Source organism: Pezoporus wallicus, unplaced genomic scaffold (assembly GCF_028554395.1).
Source record: "Pezoporus wallicus isolate ANWC-B61680 ecotype Strahan unplaced genomic scaffold, APGP_CSIRO_Pwel_v1 contig_3365, whole genome shotgun sequence".
Classification (NCBI taxonomy): domain Eukaryota; kingdom Metazoa; phylum Chordata; class Aves; order Psittaciformes; family Psittacidae; genus Pezoporus; species Pezoporus wallicus.
In genome coordinates, this window is record NW_026640883.1 from 1283446 (window position 1) to 1300465 (window position 17020).

The window sequence follows — 17020 nt, forward strand, 5'->3', positions numbered from 1 at the left end:
TAAAGCCAGGCCCATAGCCACTGCTCAGCAGTGCTTCACACATACAGTTCCTGCAGATCCTTCCCTCTTCCTCAGCCACCCATCCCGCTGGGATCCCCACAGACCAGTCTTGGCTGTCCCTGTCACCTCCAGCACCACCCTCATTACCTCATCAACACGTCAGAAAGTGCCAGGCATTTCTAAAAACATCATTTATTGACTTGAACAAGTGCCCCTCCAGCAGCAGCATTTCCTGCTCCATGGTGGTGGTGTGGTTTTTCTGGTTTTATTGTCTCCTAAGGTACTTTAAAATGGAAAACCAAAATTCAGTGAGTTTATGAAACTGAAACAACAGTCGAATTAACTACAAGAGGGCCCTCATTGTAATCCCTTCACAGCGAACGGCACGGGGGGAGTAAGGGAGGCTGCTCCATGACATGGAGGAAAAGCACAGGGTGCTGTTGTCTGGCTGGGTGCAGCCCTGTGCCTTCCCCAGGGTGAATTCCAGCACAAGGACCATGCCAAACCCTGCAGCCATCACCCTCCTTGGCCACTGCAGCCTGCAATGAGGCTCTGTTTGCTCCAGGCCAAAGACAAGGGCATTTGCCAGCAGGGCTGGAGCTTCCCAGTTCCCATGCGGGGCTGGCCCTGTGGCATGTGCTGTTCCCTAGTTTAGGGCAGACACCCTGGAATAACAGGCCCTTTCGCTCCAGGTGGTGGCTGGGTTTGCCTTTGGGATGCTTCACTTTGTTAAAGCTCAGCAGACAGAAAGGTCAGTAATAAGCAATAGGAAAACAGACTAATGTAATGCTACAGCAGTGGCTTCAAGCTCCTGGGTTAATAATTACTGCTGAAACTACAGGAGTTGAGAACACAGCGTGCGGCTCAGCTGTTGGAGAAATGTGTTGGAAAACATGCATCACATGCTGATGATGAAAGAGTTTGGAACACTGGGAGAGGATAACAAGCATCTACAAGCCGAAACGTGTACAGCTGCAGATATGCAAGAGCTGGAATCCCACCGCCATCTGTGACAGACGGAGGAATCAAGCCACTGACACACAGAAACTCACACCAAGCAGAAGGTAAACTGAGTGCTGGAAACCACAGCAACACCCTGGCTAACACGGGGAGGGGCAGTTTGTAACCCAGAAGCAGAGGGTTGAAAGGGCAGCAACCCAAACGGCAGGAGGATTTGGATCATTTTATCTCCTGCAGGGCCCAGCACATCCCTTCCTTCTCCACAGAGAATGTAACAAAAGCCAAAAACCGTTCACAGGACACCGTTCAAATGAGGATCAGATGAAACACACCATGGGAAAGGGAGAAACATGCAGCATCCCTAATGTAATGGGAGCAGCATGACAGCCCAGGCGGGCAGTCCCATCTGAATGCACCACCCAGGCAGAACCCAACAGCTTTTTAAACCGTCTGCAAAACTGAAAACAAGGGTCTCCTCCTAATTAGTGTTGATTTGTTAAAAGTATCTGGACACTTCCAAAATGTGCCTTTGCAAGAATCACACCCCCCCCAACCCATCACCCCAAGGGCCCCAACAAAGGAATCCGCTCCTGATCACTGCTAGAGTCATGGTCTGTCTTCAGAGACGCTTTGCTTTTTCCTTCTTATTCTTCTTCCTCTTCCTCCTCTTCTTCCTCCTCTTCCTCTTCCTCATCGTCATCCTCGTCGTGGCAATGCGTGATTTCCTGAGGTGCCTGGGGGAAGAGGTTGGGCGGTTTGATCTCGCTGATGGAGCGGGTCAGTTGATGCCGCTTGTAGTCAGAATCTTTAAAATCCACTGAGGTGCGATTGCGCGTGGCCATCGGTGACTCCTTCTCATTGATGTCAACGTGCGTGTGCTCCACCGTGGACTCGTGTGGCATCTACACGTGGAAGAGACAGAGAGGAGATGACAAAGGGTGTCCCAGCTCCAGGAGATCTCCCTGAGACAGAGGGAGAGCAAGCCCCAGAAGGTGACTCTTTGGCCTGCGGTGCCTCAAACACGCCCCAACCCTCCAAGGTGCCATTCCTGGTGCTTGGAGCTTCTGGAAGTGTTAATAAACTCAACCACAGGCACCTTTGGGAGCCCTGACCACCTCCCCAGGATCTGCAACTCACCAGGACATGGGCGGCTCTGAAGAGGTAGCTGAAGGGGTAGTAGAGGAGGTTGATGAAGGAGGCTGCATAGAGATCAGCGTAGCGCATCACTTGGCTGGCAAACAGGGTCTGCCGAGAGCCGCTGCGGAAGAGGCTCCCCATCATCCCGTAGCACATGTCCATGTCGTGGGTCACTTTCTACAAGCAAAGGGCAGGTCAGATCCTGGGCTGGGCAGGCGGCAGCGCGGAGCCACAATAACACCAAAGTGAAGCACACCGAGGGCTGGGGGCTACAGGAGATCTGCAAGGATCTGCAGCAAAGCTTTCTGTGCTCGTATCCCATGGGATCAGAGCACAGCCGAGTCCCAGCTAACAGAGGGGAAGGCAACAGCAGGCTCAGGGCCAGCACCTGCCCCAGGCTGGCACCCCAGGGCTGGCTGAACCAGAGGCTAAAGCCCCTCCAAGCATGTGTGTGGCAGTGAGCACCAGCAGTCAGTGCTGCTGCGTGCAGGAGGGAGGAGACCCTATTCCAGACCAGGCTGCCTTTCAGGAGTGCCACAGTGAGCTTAGAAGCTCCTCTGTTTGCGTCCACAAAGACAAAATGGCTTTGCCAAGCCTGCTGTGCCCACCCAAAGGCAGAGCAAAGCATTTCAGGGCTGAGCAGTGGGGTTGGGTTGTCAAGCCCTTTGGGATCCAAAAGGATGAAAAGGGATTTTGATGATTGGTACCTTAATGCGTCTCTGGATGGAGCTGATGTCGGGGCGTTCATTGCTGCTACTGTCCAGATGCCTAGTTACAGGCGAGAAGGTAAATACATGGTGTGAAAAGCCTTTCAGAACCAGATGCTGTGGAATGGGGGCTCAGGGGAGGGAGGCTGGTCTGGAGGGGAAGGTTGGTCTCATGGGCAGAGCCCAGGCCTAAGTCAAAGCTCCGGCAGCAGTGCTGCTAACCCAACCCCAGGGTTTCGTCAGAGCTGCTTGATAGCTGTCACTAGGCTGGGAGAGGCAGCAGGAAGGTTGTCACTGTTAAACACTCACTTGTACAACTCGGCCAAGAAGATGTCCAGACTCTGCAGCTCTTCAAAAAGGGCTGGAAAATTCAGAAAAGAAAGGGGAAAAGGGTTAAAACTGTTGAAATGAAAACGGCTGAAAGCAAACACCTTGCAGGGCGGTGGAGGGGCACTGCATCAAGGAGCATGGCATCTCATGGTACTGTGCAGGGATAGGGTTCAATCACACTTTGTGCCACTGGCAGAGCTTTGGGCTTGGTTTCTGGGTGCTCCTTTTGGTTTTGAGGCTGAACCTTTGCAGCTCTCGCCAAAACCTTTTGACCAGCAACTGTCAATAAATATGCAACTGTCATAATCCCCAGACCTAGTTACACACCAAATGGCAGACCTGGGACAAAAGCAGTAGTGCTGGAGGATGGGAAACACACAGCACTTAGGCAGCAGGGGAGCCATGGCTCCAGGGTTATGGATGAGGAACAACTCAACCCCACCCAGCTCCAGCTTCTCCCTGGCCAAGTCAGCACTTGGCTGATCACATTCAAGTGGCCTGGGAAAGAGAACAGGAAAGGCCTGGGACCCCAGGGCCAGCCCACGGAGAGCTGCCCCAGCTCCTGCCTCCAACACCCAGACCCAGAGAAAAAGGGTCAAAAGGAGAAGCTGCAAGCCAGGGTGATCTTTCCCCTTGCACACTTATGCCCTGGTGATCTCAGGGGTACAGCACCAGGCAAGCAAGAACAAAGCCTGGCCTGGGGCTTCCACTTACCACTTTTGTCTGTCCAGACGTGCAGCTCCTGTGCCAGCTCAGGGATCACCAGGAAGGTCCTCCAGCCCTGGCGCTTCTTGGATTTGAGGATGTCTCCAAAGATATGGTCTCCAATGTACAAGATATCCTTCCCTTTGGCCCCCAGCAGGTCGCAGACTGTGTCTGAAGAGCCTGAGAGATGAATGGCATGGCTCAGAACACGAAGCCAAAAGGAAACGTGTCTCATTTCAGAGGGCCAGGTTTAGGAACAGAGCATGGGTGTTTTCCTCCCATAAACCTCCACTGCTAAACGTAGCAGCCCTGCTTGGCTGTGGCAGCACAGGGCATTGCCCACCCACCACAAAGTTCTCCCAGGAGCAGCTTTGCCCACGCACAGCCCCCCATGAATGGCAGCCGCAGAGGGACCATACTGCTTCCCACCCCAGGAATGGAGGGTTCATCATAGGCAGCCCTGTATATCCACCTGCTGCCCTCCCCTGGCTCAGGGGACCCTCTAAGCTTGGTCACACTGGTGGCAGCATCTTAAGTACAGCTGGAAACATTGCACTGGGCCAGCTGCAGCTCCCCCTCCACCAGAAGCTCTGCACTGGTGTTTCCCAGACCCTCCCTGGCAAGGAAGAACAGGGCATATGGGGAGGAATGTGTCCATTCTTCCCTGCCACTGTGCAGCAGTGATGTCGGAGGGCTTCTGGCACAGGGTGCAGAGGGCACATTATGATGTGCCCAGTGCCTGGCACAAGTACTCTCACAGCCAGAGTGGTTGAAGGCCACAAGAGCACATCAGAGACACTCCACAGAATAAGAAGGGCTCTTGCCTCACCTCCTGAGTACACAATGCCATGCTGCAGTGGGCCAGTGTAGGTACCAATCTTCAGCTTTCCAGTCACCTAAGGAAGGAGACATTTTGTTAGTACAGCACAGCTGATGGTCTGGATCTGTTCTGCCCTATTGATACTCTACTCTTTGTCTCTCTCACTCCCAGGCAGCCTAAACATAGCTTTCTACATTCTTTTCCTATTGCCATCTGTAGTACCTTAAGGAAGGCTGGAAATCCTTGAGCTCTGCTGTGCCCCATGTGATGGGGTTGCTCAGGAAACACTAAGGGGAGAAGCCAGCCCACCATCTCTGGGGCAGGTCCTATCTAAACACTCTGCTGCCTGTTCTCACTAAGAGATGCCACATAGGACGTGCATGAGCCTTTCCAACTGTAGAGGTACCCTCCACCTGCCACTCACCGTGTCCACCTGCCGCAACACAGTGCCTTCCCCAAAGAAGAGGGGTTTTCGTGCATCCACCAGGATCAGGTCGAAGTAGGACTGCCACGGCCGATGGGCACTCCCAGGCTGCAAAGGCAAAAAACAAACCCCACAGGCACAACAATCAACCACAGGGAGTTTAAGTGGAATCCCATTGTCCATAACCTGGTGACATTGCTGGTCCATCAGAATCCCCTAGCTCGTGCCTCCTGTACTACAATGCTGGGTTGCCAGTACCATCTCCTAAAGCAGTCCCCTTTCACAGCAAACCCATCTCAACCGAGCCTAGCAGTGAGGACTGAGGACATGATGTGAAGCTGGAGAACTGCACTGAACAGCCATGTTCCAGCACAGCTGTTGTGTAAAGAGATGCTGTAAATGACACTGCTGCCCCTGTTTCTCAAGGTGAAATCCTGCGTAGATCCAAGCACATGCAGCTTCACGCTTCAGCCTTACAAGGCCATGCTGGTACATTTGCCAAAGGGTGGGAAAATGCCTGGACTCTTATTTTACAGGGCATGGCTTTGAATCACAGCCCTCCCCAAAGGACACTGCATTCATAAGCCCTTTCTGCTCCACGTTTCCAGTCTTTTGGAGATCAAGACTGCAGCAAGGGGTTTTTTGATCTATCAGTTGTGGTGGTTTCTCATGTTCTGAGCATTTCTCCCTTGGCCACCTTCTACCTTTAAAGCACAGCGTGAAAACACATCTTTTGCATGTGAGAGAGCCTCACACTGACAGACTGAAGCAGCAGTATAAACTCAGCTCATAAACTGCTCTCCAAAAGTTGCAGGGCTGAGCTGTAAACTCAGAAAACTAGAAAAGGCATGACTAGAATTTCTGTAGTTACCATAGTCAAGGCACTTCAATGTTTCTGCTGCATTGTGCAAGATTTCTGAGAAACCTGGCTGCAAAATGCCACAGTTAAACTGTGTTATCACTAAAATAATGTTATCATTAACACAGATTATCGTTTGAGACCAGATAATGCCTCTTTTCTCTTTGTTATATTGTATTTGCTTTGATCCCATTCAAATAGGACACAAACCAGCTAGTGTATTTTAACCAGATTAAAGCAACTAATCCCACACGGTTGATGAAGCAGGATTAAAATGCTTTCCAGCTACACAGATAATTAGGCACATCAGCTTCTATTGGAACTGCAGTCCAGAAATCACATACCTTTGGTCCATGTGGAAAGTCAAACAAGTAAGTCATAATTTTCTGAAAGACAGAAAGAAAGTATTCAAAGATGTGTTTTTAAACTTACATTTATCTAGTTTATAAAAGCAAAAATGAATGGATGGACTTTCAAGAGACAGGAATTAACCCAGTAATTTTTACAATCAAAGAACACATTTGCCTCAGAAATCTGCACACTGCTTCAGGTATTTTTGTCATACTTTAGAACATCATACAAATCTTTGCATTAGCAATGTTGCAACATCCTGATATGTACCTGGAGTTGGAGTAAACACTTATTGCTACAGCACAGCAGACAGCCCTCTCTGGCTCTTAGACCTCTCCAGGCCTCAAGCTGCACCAGGGGAGGTTTAGATAGGAGTTTAGGGAAGTTTCTTCACCAAAAGGGTGGTCAGGCACTGGCACAGGCTGCCCAGGGCAGTGGTGGGATCACCATCCCTGGAAGTGTTCACAAACTGTGTAGATAAGGCCCTCAGTGACATGGTTTAGTGGTGGACTTGGCAGTGCTGGGGTAAAGGTTGGACTTGGTGTAACCTTAAAGGTCTTTTCCAACCTAGTTGATTCTATGATTCTAGGCCCATGGCTTTGGTGACCTGAGGTCACCTCATCCAGTGACCTCACACTATCTCACTTGAAAAGGAAATAGTTCAGAAAGGATTCTGAAATCTAAAATTAGCATCACTTTCAGCCTTTTCATTGCTGAGGAACTGAGTGAGGCACAGAGGGACTTAAGCCAGGCCCATACTAGGTCAGTAGCAGAACCAGGACTACAGAAAGATGACTCAAGACCTAATATGCATTCACCACTAAAACATTTTGCACCTAGTTTAGAAAACACTGTTTCTCCACCAGAAGATGTCCTACCAAAATCCATACAAGTGACTGGCTGACTTTCGCATTATATACCAACACAACAATTCAAGCAGCACTTACATCTGTGTATTTATAGTCACTGTTTGTGACAAGAAACACCTTCCCAACTTCATTCATGCGGCTGAGCAGCAGTGGCAGCTTCCCCTGAAAGCCAAGAGACATACAAATCACATACAAAAGTTACAGAGATTCATCACGGGAAAACACTCTGAACTATGATCCCACCAGACAAAACAAAGCTAATCAAACAAACAATCAAGCAAACTCACATGTTTTGTACTGGCCAGAGCCAAGAAAGCTGCTGGTCCATCCAGATAACACCCCTCCAGAGCATAGCCCAGGGGAGAAAGGCAAGACAAAAAGGCTCAGCAGGGTTGTGGTGCCTTTGCCAACCACAGTGCCAGGCACCCTGTGCTGCTCCCATCGATCTGCTTCATGCCAGGCATGCTGGAGCAGCTCCTCCAGCTCCAAGTCTGTTCCCGAAATGGGCCCAGAGGCAGGTGAAATCTGAGCGCACACGAGCCACAAGTTGGAGTGCATTATAATTCCAGCCTCAAATTAGGGAGAATTTATTCCTGGGGCTATTTTTATTGAATCATAAATCTCAGTTCATTGCCAGAGTAGCTGATTACCTCACAGAACGCTTTCCTAAGAATTCTGCAGGCACGTAACTAGAAACAAGCTGAACTGCTTTAAAGTGATACTCCACCCTGTAGCTCATCTAAACAAGAGAATAATTACACTCTAAGTGGTCCAGAGGGGCCTTGAGAGGGCAAAAGTAAGGGAACCACTGGAGCTTGCTCAATTTGATGTGCTGTACACACATTTTTGGGGCTATCAAGAGACTGGATATTGGTGACTCTTTCAGGAGCTCTTCCTCAGTCTCTTATGGTTAAAGACATGTATCATTTATTTGGATGGCTAAGGAATACCTCTGTCTAAAAAGATGCTTATCATTCCTTTTTAAAAAAGAGGTCTGCTTGGGCAGAGAAAACATGGGCCGGGAGCACACCATCAAAAGAACCAACATGAGCCCTACCAGTGTATTCACCTGTGTCCCATGTAAACATTTCCTCTGGTTTTTATATTTTATGTAAACATGCACGTGAATACGAAATCATGCGGATCACTGGCTCAGAATAAAGGCTGCGTCCGAACTTTCCACTTTGTCTTTGGTTATTACAATAGAAATCACAGTGTTATCTGTTTTGTGATGCAGTAAAGCAAATCAGCATGTTTATATCTTGCCGGCTTACTCACTACAGAACGTCATATAGCACACATAAAGTAACTTCACACTTACATCTTTCACCACATACTTTTCCAGATTCTCAAGGGTCTTTTCCTTAAGTGATCCCTGAAATAGAAACAACAGAACCCAGTGAGGTAATGGAAACTTATGACGTAAGAGACATCAAAGTAATGCCAACTTTCACACTTTAAAATGCTGTGAAAGTACAAACCAGGGCGAATCTGAACCAGTGACTCTAGAGATGAGAGGCTTTGAGTAGCAGGGACCATCACAAACTCTGTGATCCTTCGATTCCCTCACCATGGTAAATAATCCACTTCAACAGCATTTTAACCCTTTCAGAAGGGAATACAATAGAAACAAACAAAAAATAGATTTGCCATACCAAACAAGACAGTCAACGACCTGTCTCCAACACTGACCATAATGCTTTACTGAAAGGCCAACTCCAACATGTATCACATAACACTGCATAAGGAAAGAAAAATAGATTCCTGACTTCTGCATGGATAAAAGGACCACCACAAGTACAACTGTGAGCAGAGTTCTCCTGTGATGGTTCTCCATCCCACCCCAATAGACCTCTTGAATGAGGAAGAACATGAAAATCAGGTCTTCAACCAGATGTTAATACTCACATAATTAGATTCTGAATTTGCACATAAGTGTGAAAAGATGAACTGCCCCTCCTTTCTAAATAGAGAAGAGTTGATGTATTTCTGTTTAATGCAGGTACTTTTCAGATAATATAAGATAGTACCAATGTAAACCACTTACAGTAAAATGCCATTTTAATCATTAAGACAAAGTACAAGTTGTGGACTTTTAGTTCTAAACCCCATTAATTACAGTGCAGAAATGGAACCTGGACAGAATAAAAAGGAATAGGAAGCCAAGACAGAAATGTTCCAGTACAAGGAGGGCAGTCAAGATCTTGACTTATATACAACTGCAATTTATTATTTGCTCACTAGGCGGCAAAGCAGGGCTCTTGCCCAAAAGGGGAATAACTTAACTCATGATCTATAAACCAGTCCCTCTAACTCAGTTACAACTACAGACATCTCAATGAGTTCTCACAATCACCTTGTAATGAACCCAGTCAACAGCATCTCTGACATCCTGGAACATACTCCTGAAGGACATGAAGAGGTCTCCATCTTTAAACCCTGTTTCACAGCTGTGAGGAGAAAACAGATTTTAGTGGTCAATCACAGCAGGTAAGAAAGACATCAAGGAGAGAGACAGTCCAAATGTTGTTTGGAGCCTGTGTTTTCATCTTACCATAATGGATTCTTGTTTATTAATTTACTGCAGCTCAGTCTTGAAAAGAGGCTAGAAGAGTTTAACAGGATCTGCATGTTACACAAGAACATTTGCTTGAAATGGAGAGTACGTAAGTTTCTAACTAGGGGCCTGTGCCTCCATAGCAGTAGTACAGCTTTTCCGTGACCTGCAACTCTTCTTTCTCCACCACAGCATTACAAGAAGGAAAGACTGGGGCTGGACAGTTTGCAGCATTTTACAAAAGATAAATGGTACTGAGAAAGTAAGCAGTCCTTCTTTCCAACATTAAATAAGGAGGTACCAGGAAAATCAACCAAATTTAATAATCACTGCTGAGAGGAAGGAACTACTTCTGTGTTGGATAGAGTTAACATAAGAAACTTTCTCTACAAGATACTGTGGACGTATCTTTGAGACATCCATGAGAGTCTGCATCAGAAGAAATCAAGGAGGATTAAACAGAGCTGTATGTATTATGACAGCACTCATCATGTCTGTGATGAAGAAGGATACTTCACCTGATGGATTGTGGGCATAAGCAGTTCCTCTGCTCCCAGGTAAAATCCCATTAAAATCCCTTTGCCTTCCACTCACATAATATGCAAAGATGACCCATCACATGAGTCAGAAGCACACCAACATTCACGTTTGCCAGTTCAAACCACAACTTGTTTTTATGCTTACACCTATTTGAAAACAAGGTAAACACTCATGTTGCACAAACAGCTTTTTACAGCACAATGTGCCTGAGCATTTCACCTTAAAGTCCTCAGTTATGACATGAGGGACTTGTGGTAACAGACTAAGGAAATCTAGCCTTTCAGTTACCAGTTCAAACATGGCTCCAGTGGTCACAGGTTCAAAATGAGCTGTCTGGTGCCTGTAATCACCCTGTAATACATGTGTGGTCTTAATAAGCTGGCCCAAACACCAGTGTTAGTCAGCATGGTGATATTGATATATGCTGTGAAAGAAACCCTCATAACCAGTCTGCTGTACACACAGATCATCTTGTCACCACTGAATTCTCTTCATGTCAAAAGAATAAGAGGAATGAACTTTTACCCACCAAAACCACTTGAGGGGCCTCCACTGAAATTAAGAACAGCTCCATCTGTACTGAATTGCTCTTTATAATAACAATACCATCAGCACCTCAAACCAGAGGGAATACATACCTAGTGTACCGGTCACAGTTAGTAAAGAAATCCACTAGGCAAGCCAATAGGTAGGTCTCTGCAAAGAAACAAAGCACAGTTTTAAGACAAGGATAACATCATACAGTCAGCTAACTTTAGGCCCTGTGCCCAAAAAAAGAAAGTTCATGTAAAAGAAATAAACAGATATGTAGAGCATGTCATTAGCAAAGCTTTTTTGGTTTCAAAAGCACAGAAACAGACCTGCATTGGCTCGCATCAGACTCACCTGGTAGGTTGAATAACGTATTCAGAATGTAAAACCTATCTGTGTCATCCCTCTGGATAAATTTATTTGGATATTGATCCCGTGTCTCAGGCCTGAGAATAGATAAGGTGGAGAAGAATGAAACCACAAGAAATAATGAGGATAAAATGTGCTGACCTGCAAAATAGCAGGGTCCCTTAACTAGAGGCTGTTGTGCTTTAATCGACACCCAACTTTCCCACATGCATTAGCAGTGCAAGAGCAAAACTGCACCCACTGTGCTGGCTCAGGCAGAGCAAGGCACAAAGCCCTCGTTGCTGAGTCAGCAAACTAAGCAGAGCCCACACAGGGAAACTGAGTGGTCGAGAGTCCACAACTCCACCTTAAGCCCCATGCTGCTGGCTATGAGGATGCCTTCAATCATCTGCACTTTCATTGTTTGCTTATCTTAAACTTTCCCCCACTTTCCATGTGTTGCTTTACACTCCCTGGAGCAGCTTTCAGCAGGGGAGTGCAGGGCTGTGCTGCAGGAGGCTTGCCTGGGGCCCTCTGCAATTAATCAGCAGGGTGGCAATGACTAAAGTCATTTAATTATTCTAGTTTCCTTCATTTCTGGAGCTTCTGAAGATCACTGTGACTCAAACAGAAACCCGAGTGCAAAGACAAAAACTTTTCCTGAAGTTTAGCTTTGTGACACAGTGACTTACGGGCCTTCAATGACAAGGTTTGTCGCCTTGGGGCTGGCCTGTGCTTGCCTTCCATCCATCCACTCTCACAACAGCGATACGAAAGGATTTGGTGGGACCCATCAGGCATGTAGCACTGAGGTCCCCCCTGCTCCCTAAAGCACCTTTTCTAGGGCAGGAGAAACACAAGCAGCCAGGGAAGGCTGCAGGAAATGGCAGACAATGCCTCACTTCTGACACCCTCAAAGGTCAGAAACACAAAGGGGTAGAATAACCTTGTTCCTTCCCCAAGCAAGCTCAGGCCCTTGAACTTTCTCAGCAATGGCTGTGGAGATGACAGTCTCATGGGGCACAGGTCACTTCTGCTCCCAGCAGCCCGCATACAATGGCTCTGTCTTAACTGACCAGCTGATGACAGGTGAACAGTCCTGGATTATCCCATCAACCCCTCCCCACAGCACACTTCCTTCTAGTCCCAGCACACCAGAGATGTGCCTGTGCTGGTACAGACATCTCCTCTACAAACACCTTGGGCTGTTGCTATGTCTGGGACCCTCAATGCATCCCCAGTCAATCCTGGAGCTGTAGGAACACCAATACAGCATCTGCTTTTAGCAGAGTCCCCGTGACTCCTTCTACAATGGGCACCCTGAGGATCAGTGACAAAAAAGGGCATATATTAAGTCAAAAGAACAGCCAAGAATCAGCACTCACCCTCTGAGGAAATTAAAGCCATGTGCACACACTAGGAGGTTCCCATAGGCATCAACTTTCAACAGGTTTCCGTAGTGAGTATCGAACACCAGGCCTCTGTTAAGAAAGTGATTTAAGGTATGAAGAAGCGAACATATTAAGCATTGACCATTTCAATGGCACTCTGAATAAAACAGAGTTATTGTTACTATGCAGATGTGGTCTCTACTGTGCCTTTTACCTGGCTGCAGGTGAGCAACAAGAGCCCTGTGCTGTCAGGCGAAAGGTGCAGCTGATCTGCTCTCCACAGACTTGAAAACAGAACCATTTAACCCGGCAGAGGCTTAGCTATGCACATACCAGAGAGGACACCGGCCTCTTCCACAGGGTCACGAATCTGACACCTGTGTTTGTGGTTCCCTGACAGTCCTGCTGGGCTGCAAGGGAGAGCAAGGTGTGATAAAGGAATTTCTCTCCTCTTTTTCAGACATGGACATGTAACTATTGCACAAAATGCTTTGGACATTCCTGGTTCCAACTCCAGCAAAACACTGTCTCACTTATCTAGTAGTTTGCATCTGGAGAATGAAGTCTTCCCACAGAGATATCTCTTCTATTCCCACCCTGGGATGAAGGCAGTGGATTTAATGGTGTCTTCATCACAGGTTTGTGAAGGGCTACTGTCTTGTCATGGGCATGGGTGCACCCAGCAACAGTCCTGGTGAAAAAACGTGCCAAGAGGATGGAAGGAAGGAGGCTGCTAGGCTGAAAACTGGAACAGCAAGCCAACAGACCCTATGGTCCATCTCTTCTAAAGAACATCCAAAGGAGTCCAAAATAGAAAAATCCAGCAAAGGCACAAGTGGAAACAAGTTAAAGGCACAGAGTAAGATCAAAAGGCTTGCTTAAAACAAGCAATGTCCTTTTTACCTCTTCTCCCAAAAGACAAAATATAAGAATTTAGTAACTTGGCACCATTCACTTTGCTTTAGGTGTTTGATTGATGTAGACAGTGAACTGGATTGATTACACTTTTATTATTGTTTACTGTTAGCTTAGTTTTCAGGATGTCTCATGCACCAGGACACTATTAATTAAATTCATTAAAGAAAAATGTTCTGAGGCATTCTTATAAGCCTCATGATGGACAGTAACGGTTCCTTCACCCCTTGATTTTGATCTAACTTCCAGTCCAATTGTGTCTCTGCTGTCTTTCCTTTAAAAAGTTATTTCTGGACCATGTTTTCAGCAGGCCTCTTTTCTTGCACACTCCTTTGCTGGCATGGATTCATGTGTTCAAAAGCCTTCCACAAACCAGAGCAGTTTGCTCCCTTCCCCATGATCTGTGGTCAACCACAGGCTTCACAGGCACAACTCTGAAAACCTGGCCTCACGTGTTGCCTATGAACTTTACAGAATAAATATTCAGGCCTTGAGCAGGCTGGGTCAGTATCTGTTAGTCATTTACCTGGTAGGGAATGCAGGATCATACACAAAATTGAGCAGCTCATGAGGGTATCCAATGGAAACTAATCTTTCTACGGTCAGGTCAAATCCAAGAGATTCGTATTCAGGGGATTTATACACTGTACCAAGATGAGATTTCAGTTAGAAAATTTGAAAACAGCTAGGGGGTTAAACAAGAAGGCAATTAAAAGTAATGTACCCGTTTCCCCTCCTCCCTCCTCCACATCACACGTTCCCTGTTCCCTTCTTCGCTCCTGCCCTTGCTGCTTTGGGTCCCCCAGCCTGGAGCCACAATGAAATTAGCTCAAGCTCCAGGACTGCAGCCGAGCAGAGCCACAGTTCGGGTTTCAGCAGCAGAGTGCACCAGATGAAATATCCATCAGTCGATCACAGCTCTGCATCAGGAAGAATGTATTTCAAACTGCAGCTCCTCTCCCTGCAGTCCTGTTAGGCAGATGCATGAAGGCTCCCTGTTCCACCTGCTTGGTTTCGGTTTGATGTGTTTTTGCAAAGCTGATGAAGAAACCAATAAATCTGGGGAAAACATGTATTCATAGCTAGAAAGCCTGAAATTCATCACTGCTGTGATACTGTTACTGCTCTGGCTACAATCCCAGAGCTTAGTATTGTCTTCAGATTTCATCTCAGAGGAATTTATGTTTGCTGCAGACTAAATTAGCTTGAAGGTAGAGCTGTCAAGTTAACTTACGATTTGTTTGTTAATAATACCATATGGTACTGTGAAAATCTGTTTGCTGTTACTGTTATGCATCAAAATGCTACTCTTCTAAGCAAGCTTACTATTCTTACATTTCAGAGAAGCTGCTCATCAGTGACACACACCTTAGCTCAATGCAAAAGAAATTGACTTGTTCAACTAAGTCATTACTACCATCAGGCCTGTCTTCTTCTCAAATGACATTCCCATGTACTGGAAACGTTACTGCTTAATCAGATCATTAAATTAACATCTGAAAGGAAATGACTGCGTTTCTATAACAAACAGAAATCACTGTGTTTCTCTGATGGCATCTTTACATTTGCTGCATGTCTCTGTCTTACATTGATCTTAAGATGTAACAATGTCAAATACAACCCTTGACTGCCATAAGGGTTACCATGGGTTCAATGGCCCAACTGTCTCAGGCACTTGAATACTTCATATTTAGCTAAGTGAAAACCAAAAATATGCAAGTTACACAGCCAAGCTAGTTAGAAGGCAGACTGCTTTTCCTGATACAGATATAGCACACCGCTGGACCTCACAATATATATTAACACACACTGTCTGTACTGCCCAGGTAATCACCACAATATTTATACTCTTTAATACTCAATTTGAGAGGAGAAATCAAATATATAAAATACTATAAGAATACTAAAAAGAAAAGGACTACAGAAGAAAGAGACTGTCAAGACTCAGTTGACAGGAACTGTGACAGGGGCCTCATGTATCTCAATCTAAAAAGCACCAAAACACTAAGAGTTAATTTTCCCCATTAAAAACGTAATAAACAAAACTGCAGTGTTCTTAAACAGGTAACTGAAATCAATAAAAGTTACCAATTTCAATTCAAGCATTATTATACCAATGGTAAACATCAAAAACATGATATAATATTCAATGCACATAGTCTTTTCCATCCTTTATGAAAGGAAGGGTTGATTGAGCTATAGACAGGAATAAGCAATCAGAAACTACAGCTAATGAAGAAAGCGGTGACTGACAAGGCAATTCTAGGCAGTGAGCTAGAGTTGGAGGGAGCAAAAGGCAGTTAGGCAATGAAAAACACTGTGAGAGAGACAGCAGAGCATCATCTGGAAAAAGGAATTCCTCTGATGCAGGATAGTAAAGGCACTTCCCAAGGAAAACAGTAATAAATACACCTGCATATACTTGGAAGGTGAAAGTGCTGCAAAGCTCCCCGCTATGCCTCCAGTCCCCCTCTCTGTCCATGAAGTTACTGCACTCTCCTTGTTAGCTTCCTGAGAATTTGACCACGTTACCAACTCATCCATAAAACATCACTCCCAAACAAATCATTTGCCCAAGGAAATCCTGCTCTTTCTGAACTCAACAACCATAATGATGCTGCCCAGACACAAGGAATCTCAAGGAGCACACTGGCCTTTCCTTTGGACAAGCAGAAGTGGTTCATCAACAGCTCCAGCAGAACCTCTCCAGGGAAACAGTAGGGCTCTCTGTTAGACAACCTATGTAACTTGTTAACACTCCAGCAGAGAATGGCTCTGGAGGGACATGAAGCCAGCTGCTCACAAAATGCCCTCACTCAATTTCTTCCTTTCTTTATTTCCCTCTCTGCCTTAGATTCATCACTACAGACCTCCTTTTAACTCTCTGAGTTTCAGGAAACAAGCTGAAGCACCAGCAGGAAAGGGTGAAGAATGTATCAACCTCAGTCTTCATCATCCCAAGTTTCTGTTAAGGCAGTACTGCAACAGGATTAATCTGAATGTTTTGGGGGTGAGGGCTGGACAGCTATTCCTCTTACTTCTCAAGCCCTAGATTTTGCTTCCTTCATGTCTCTTTCAATTAAATTAAACCTCTATCTCACTCATGCCTCAGGTCCCTTCCCTACTTTTCTACCACTCCACAGTATCTGGAAAATCACAAACTAAACAGCGACACAGGAAACTGGCCTCCTGGAAACTGGAAAGGGACAATAACTGTTCTCCAGTTACCATCATACTTACTGTTCAAGATAAACTTTTCCTTTAGACACACAGCTGGGAACAGACTGAGAGCTCACCAAGCCCACCTTGACAGCACTCTACACCACAGCACATGCTGCATCTGTCGCTATGAGCCACAACTCACTGACATTTCTCATGAGATGTGCAAATGCCTGTTTCAGTAACATGAGCTTCTGGGCAAACAAACAATCTACCTCCTTCAGATCAGGCATGAACAGGCTAACACCGCTGCAACTACAGCAGCACATTCAGGGAAAATGTCCCAGTTATATGTATTACTAGATGAAAAAATGTATTTCAATATTGTACTCAGAGCTGGTTGCTCTCTCTCATATC

At 46.1% G+C, this 17020-nt stretch overlaps 1 protein-coding gene across 5 annotated transcripts in view; it reads right to left on the reverse strand.

Moving 5' to 3' along the window:
* Positions 1 to 263: 263 nt before the first annotated feature.
* Positions 264 to 17020, reverse strand: part of NT5C2 (5'-nucleotidase, cytosolic II) — a 65841-nt gene continuing 49084 nt past the window's right edge. For all 5 annotated transcript variants that reach the window (XM_057421019.1, XM_057421020.1, XM_057421021.1 and 2 more), the window contains 15 exons: positions 13971 to 14088; positions 12524 to 12619; positions 11145 to 11236; positions 10898 to 10955; positions 9519 to 9612; positions 8484 to 8537; positions 7241 to 7324; positions 6287 to 6328; positions 5084 to 5191; positions 4669 to 4735; positions 3849 to 4019; positions 3114 to 3165; positions 2805 to 2865; positions 2098 to 2274; positions 264 to 1862 (listed from right to left, as the gene is read on the reverse strand). In XM_057421019.1, the coding sequence (XP_057277002.1) occupies positions 1605 to 1862; positions 2098 to 2274; positions 2805 to 2865; positions 3114 to 3165; positions 3849 to 4019; positions 4669 to 4735; positions 5084 to 5191; positions 6287 to 6328; positions 7241 to 7324; positions 8484 to 8537; positions 9519 to 9612; positions 10898 to 10955; positions 11145 to 11236; positions 12524 to 12619; positions 13971 to 14088 (1532 nt within the window). In that variant the 3' untranslated portion in view covers positions 264 to 1604. The remainder of the gene's footprint in view (positions 1863 to 2097; positions 2275 to 2804; positions 2866 to 3113; positions 3166 to 3848; positions 4020 to 4668; positions 4736 to 5083; positions 5192 to 6286; positions 6329 to 7240; positions 7325 to 8483; positions 8538 to 9518; positions 9613 to 10897; positions 10956 to 11144; positions 11237 to 12523; positions 12620 to 13970; positions 14089 to 17020) is intronic.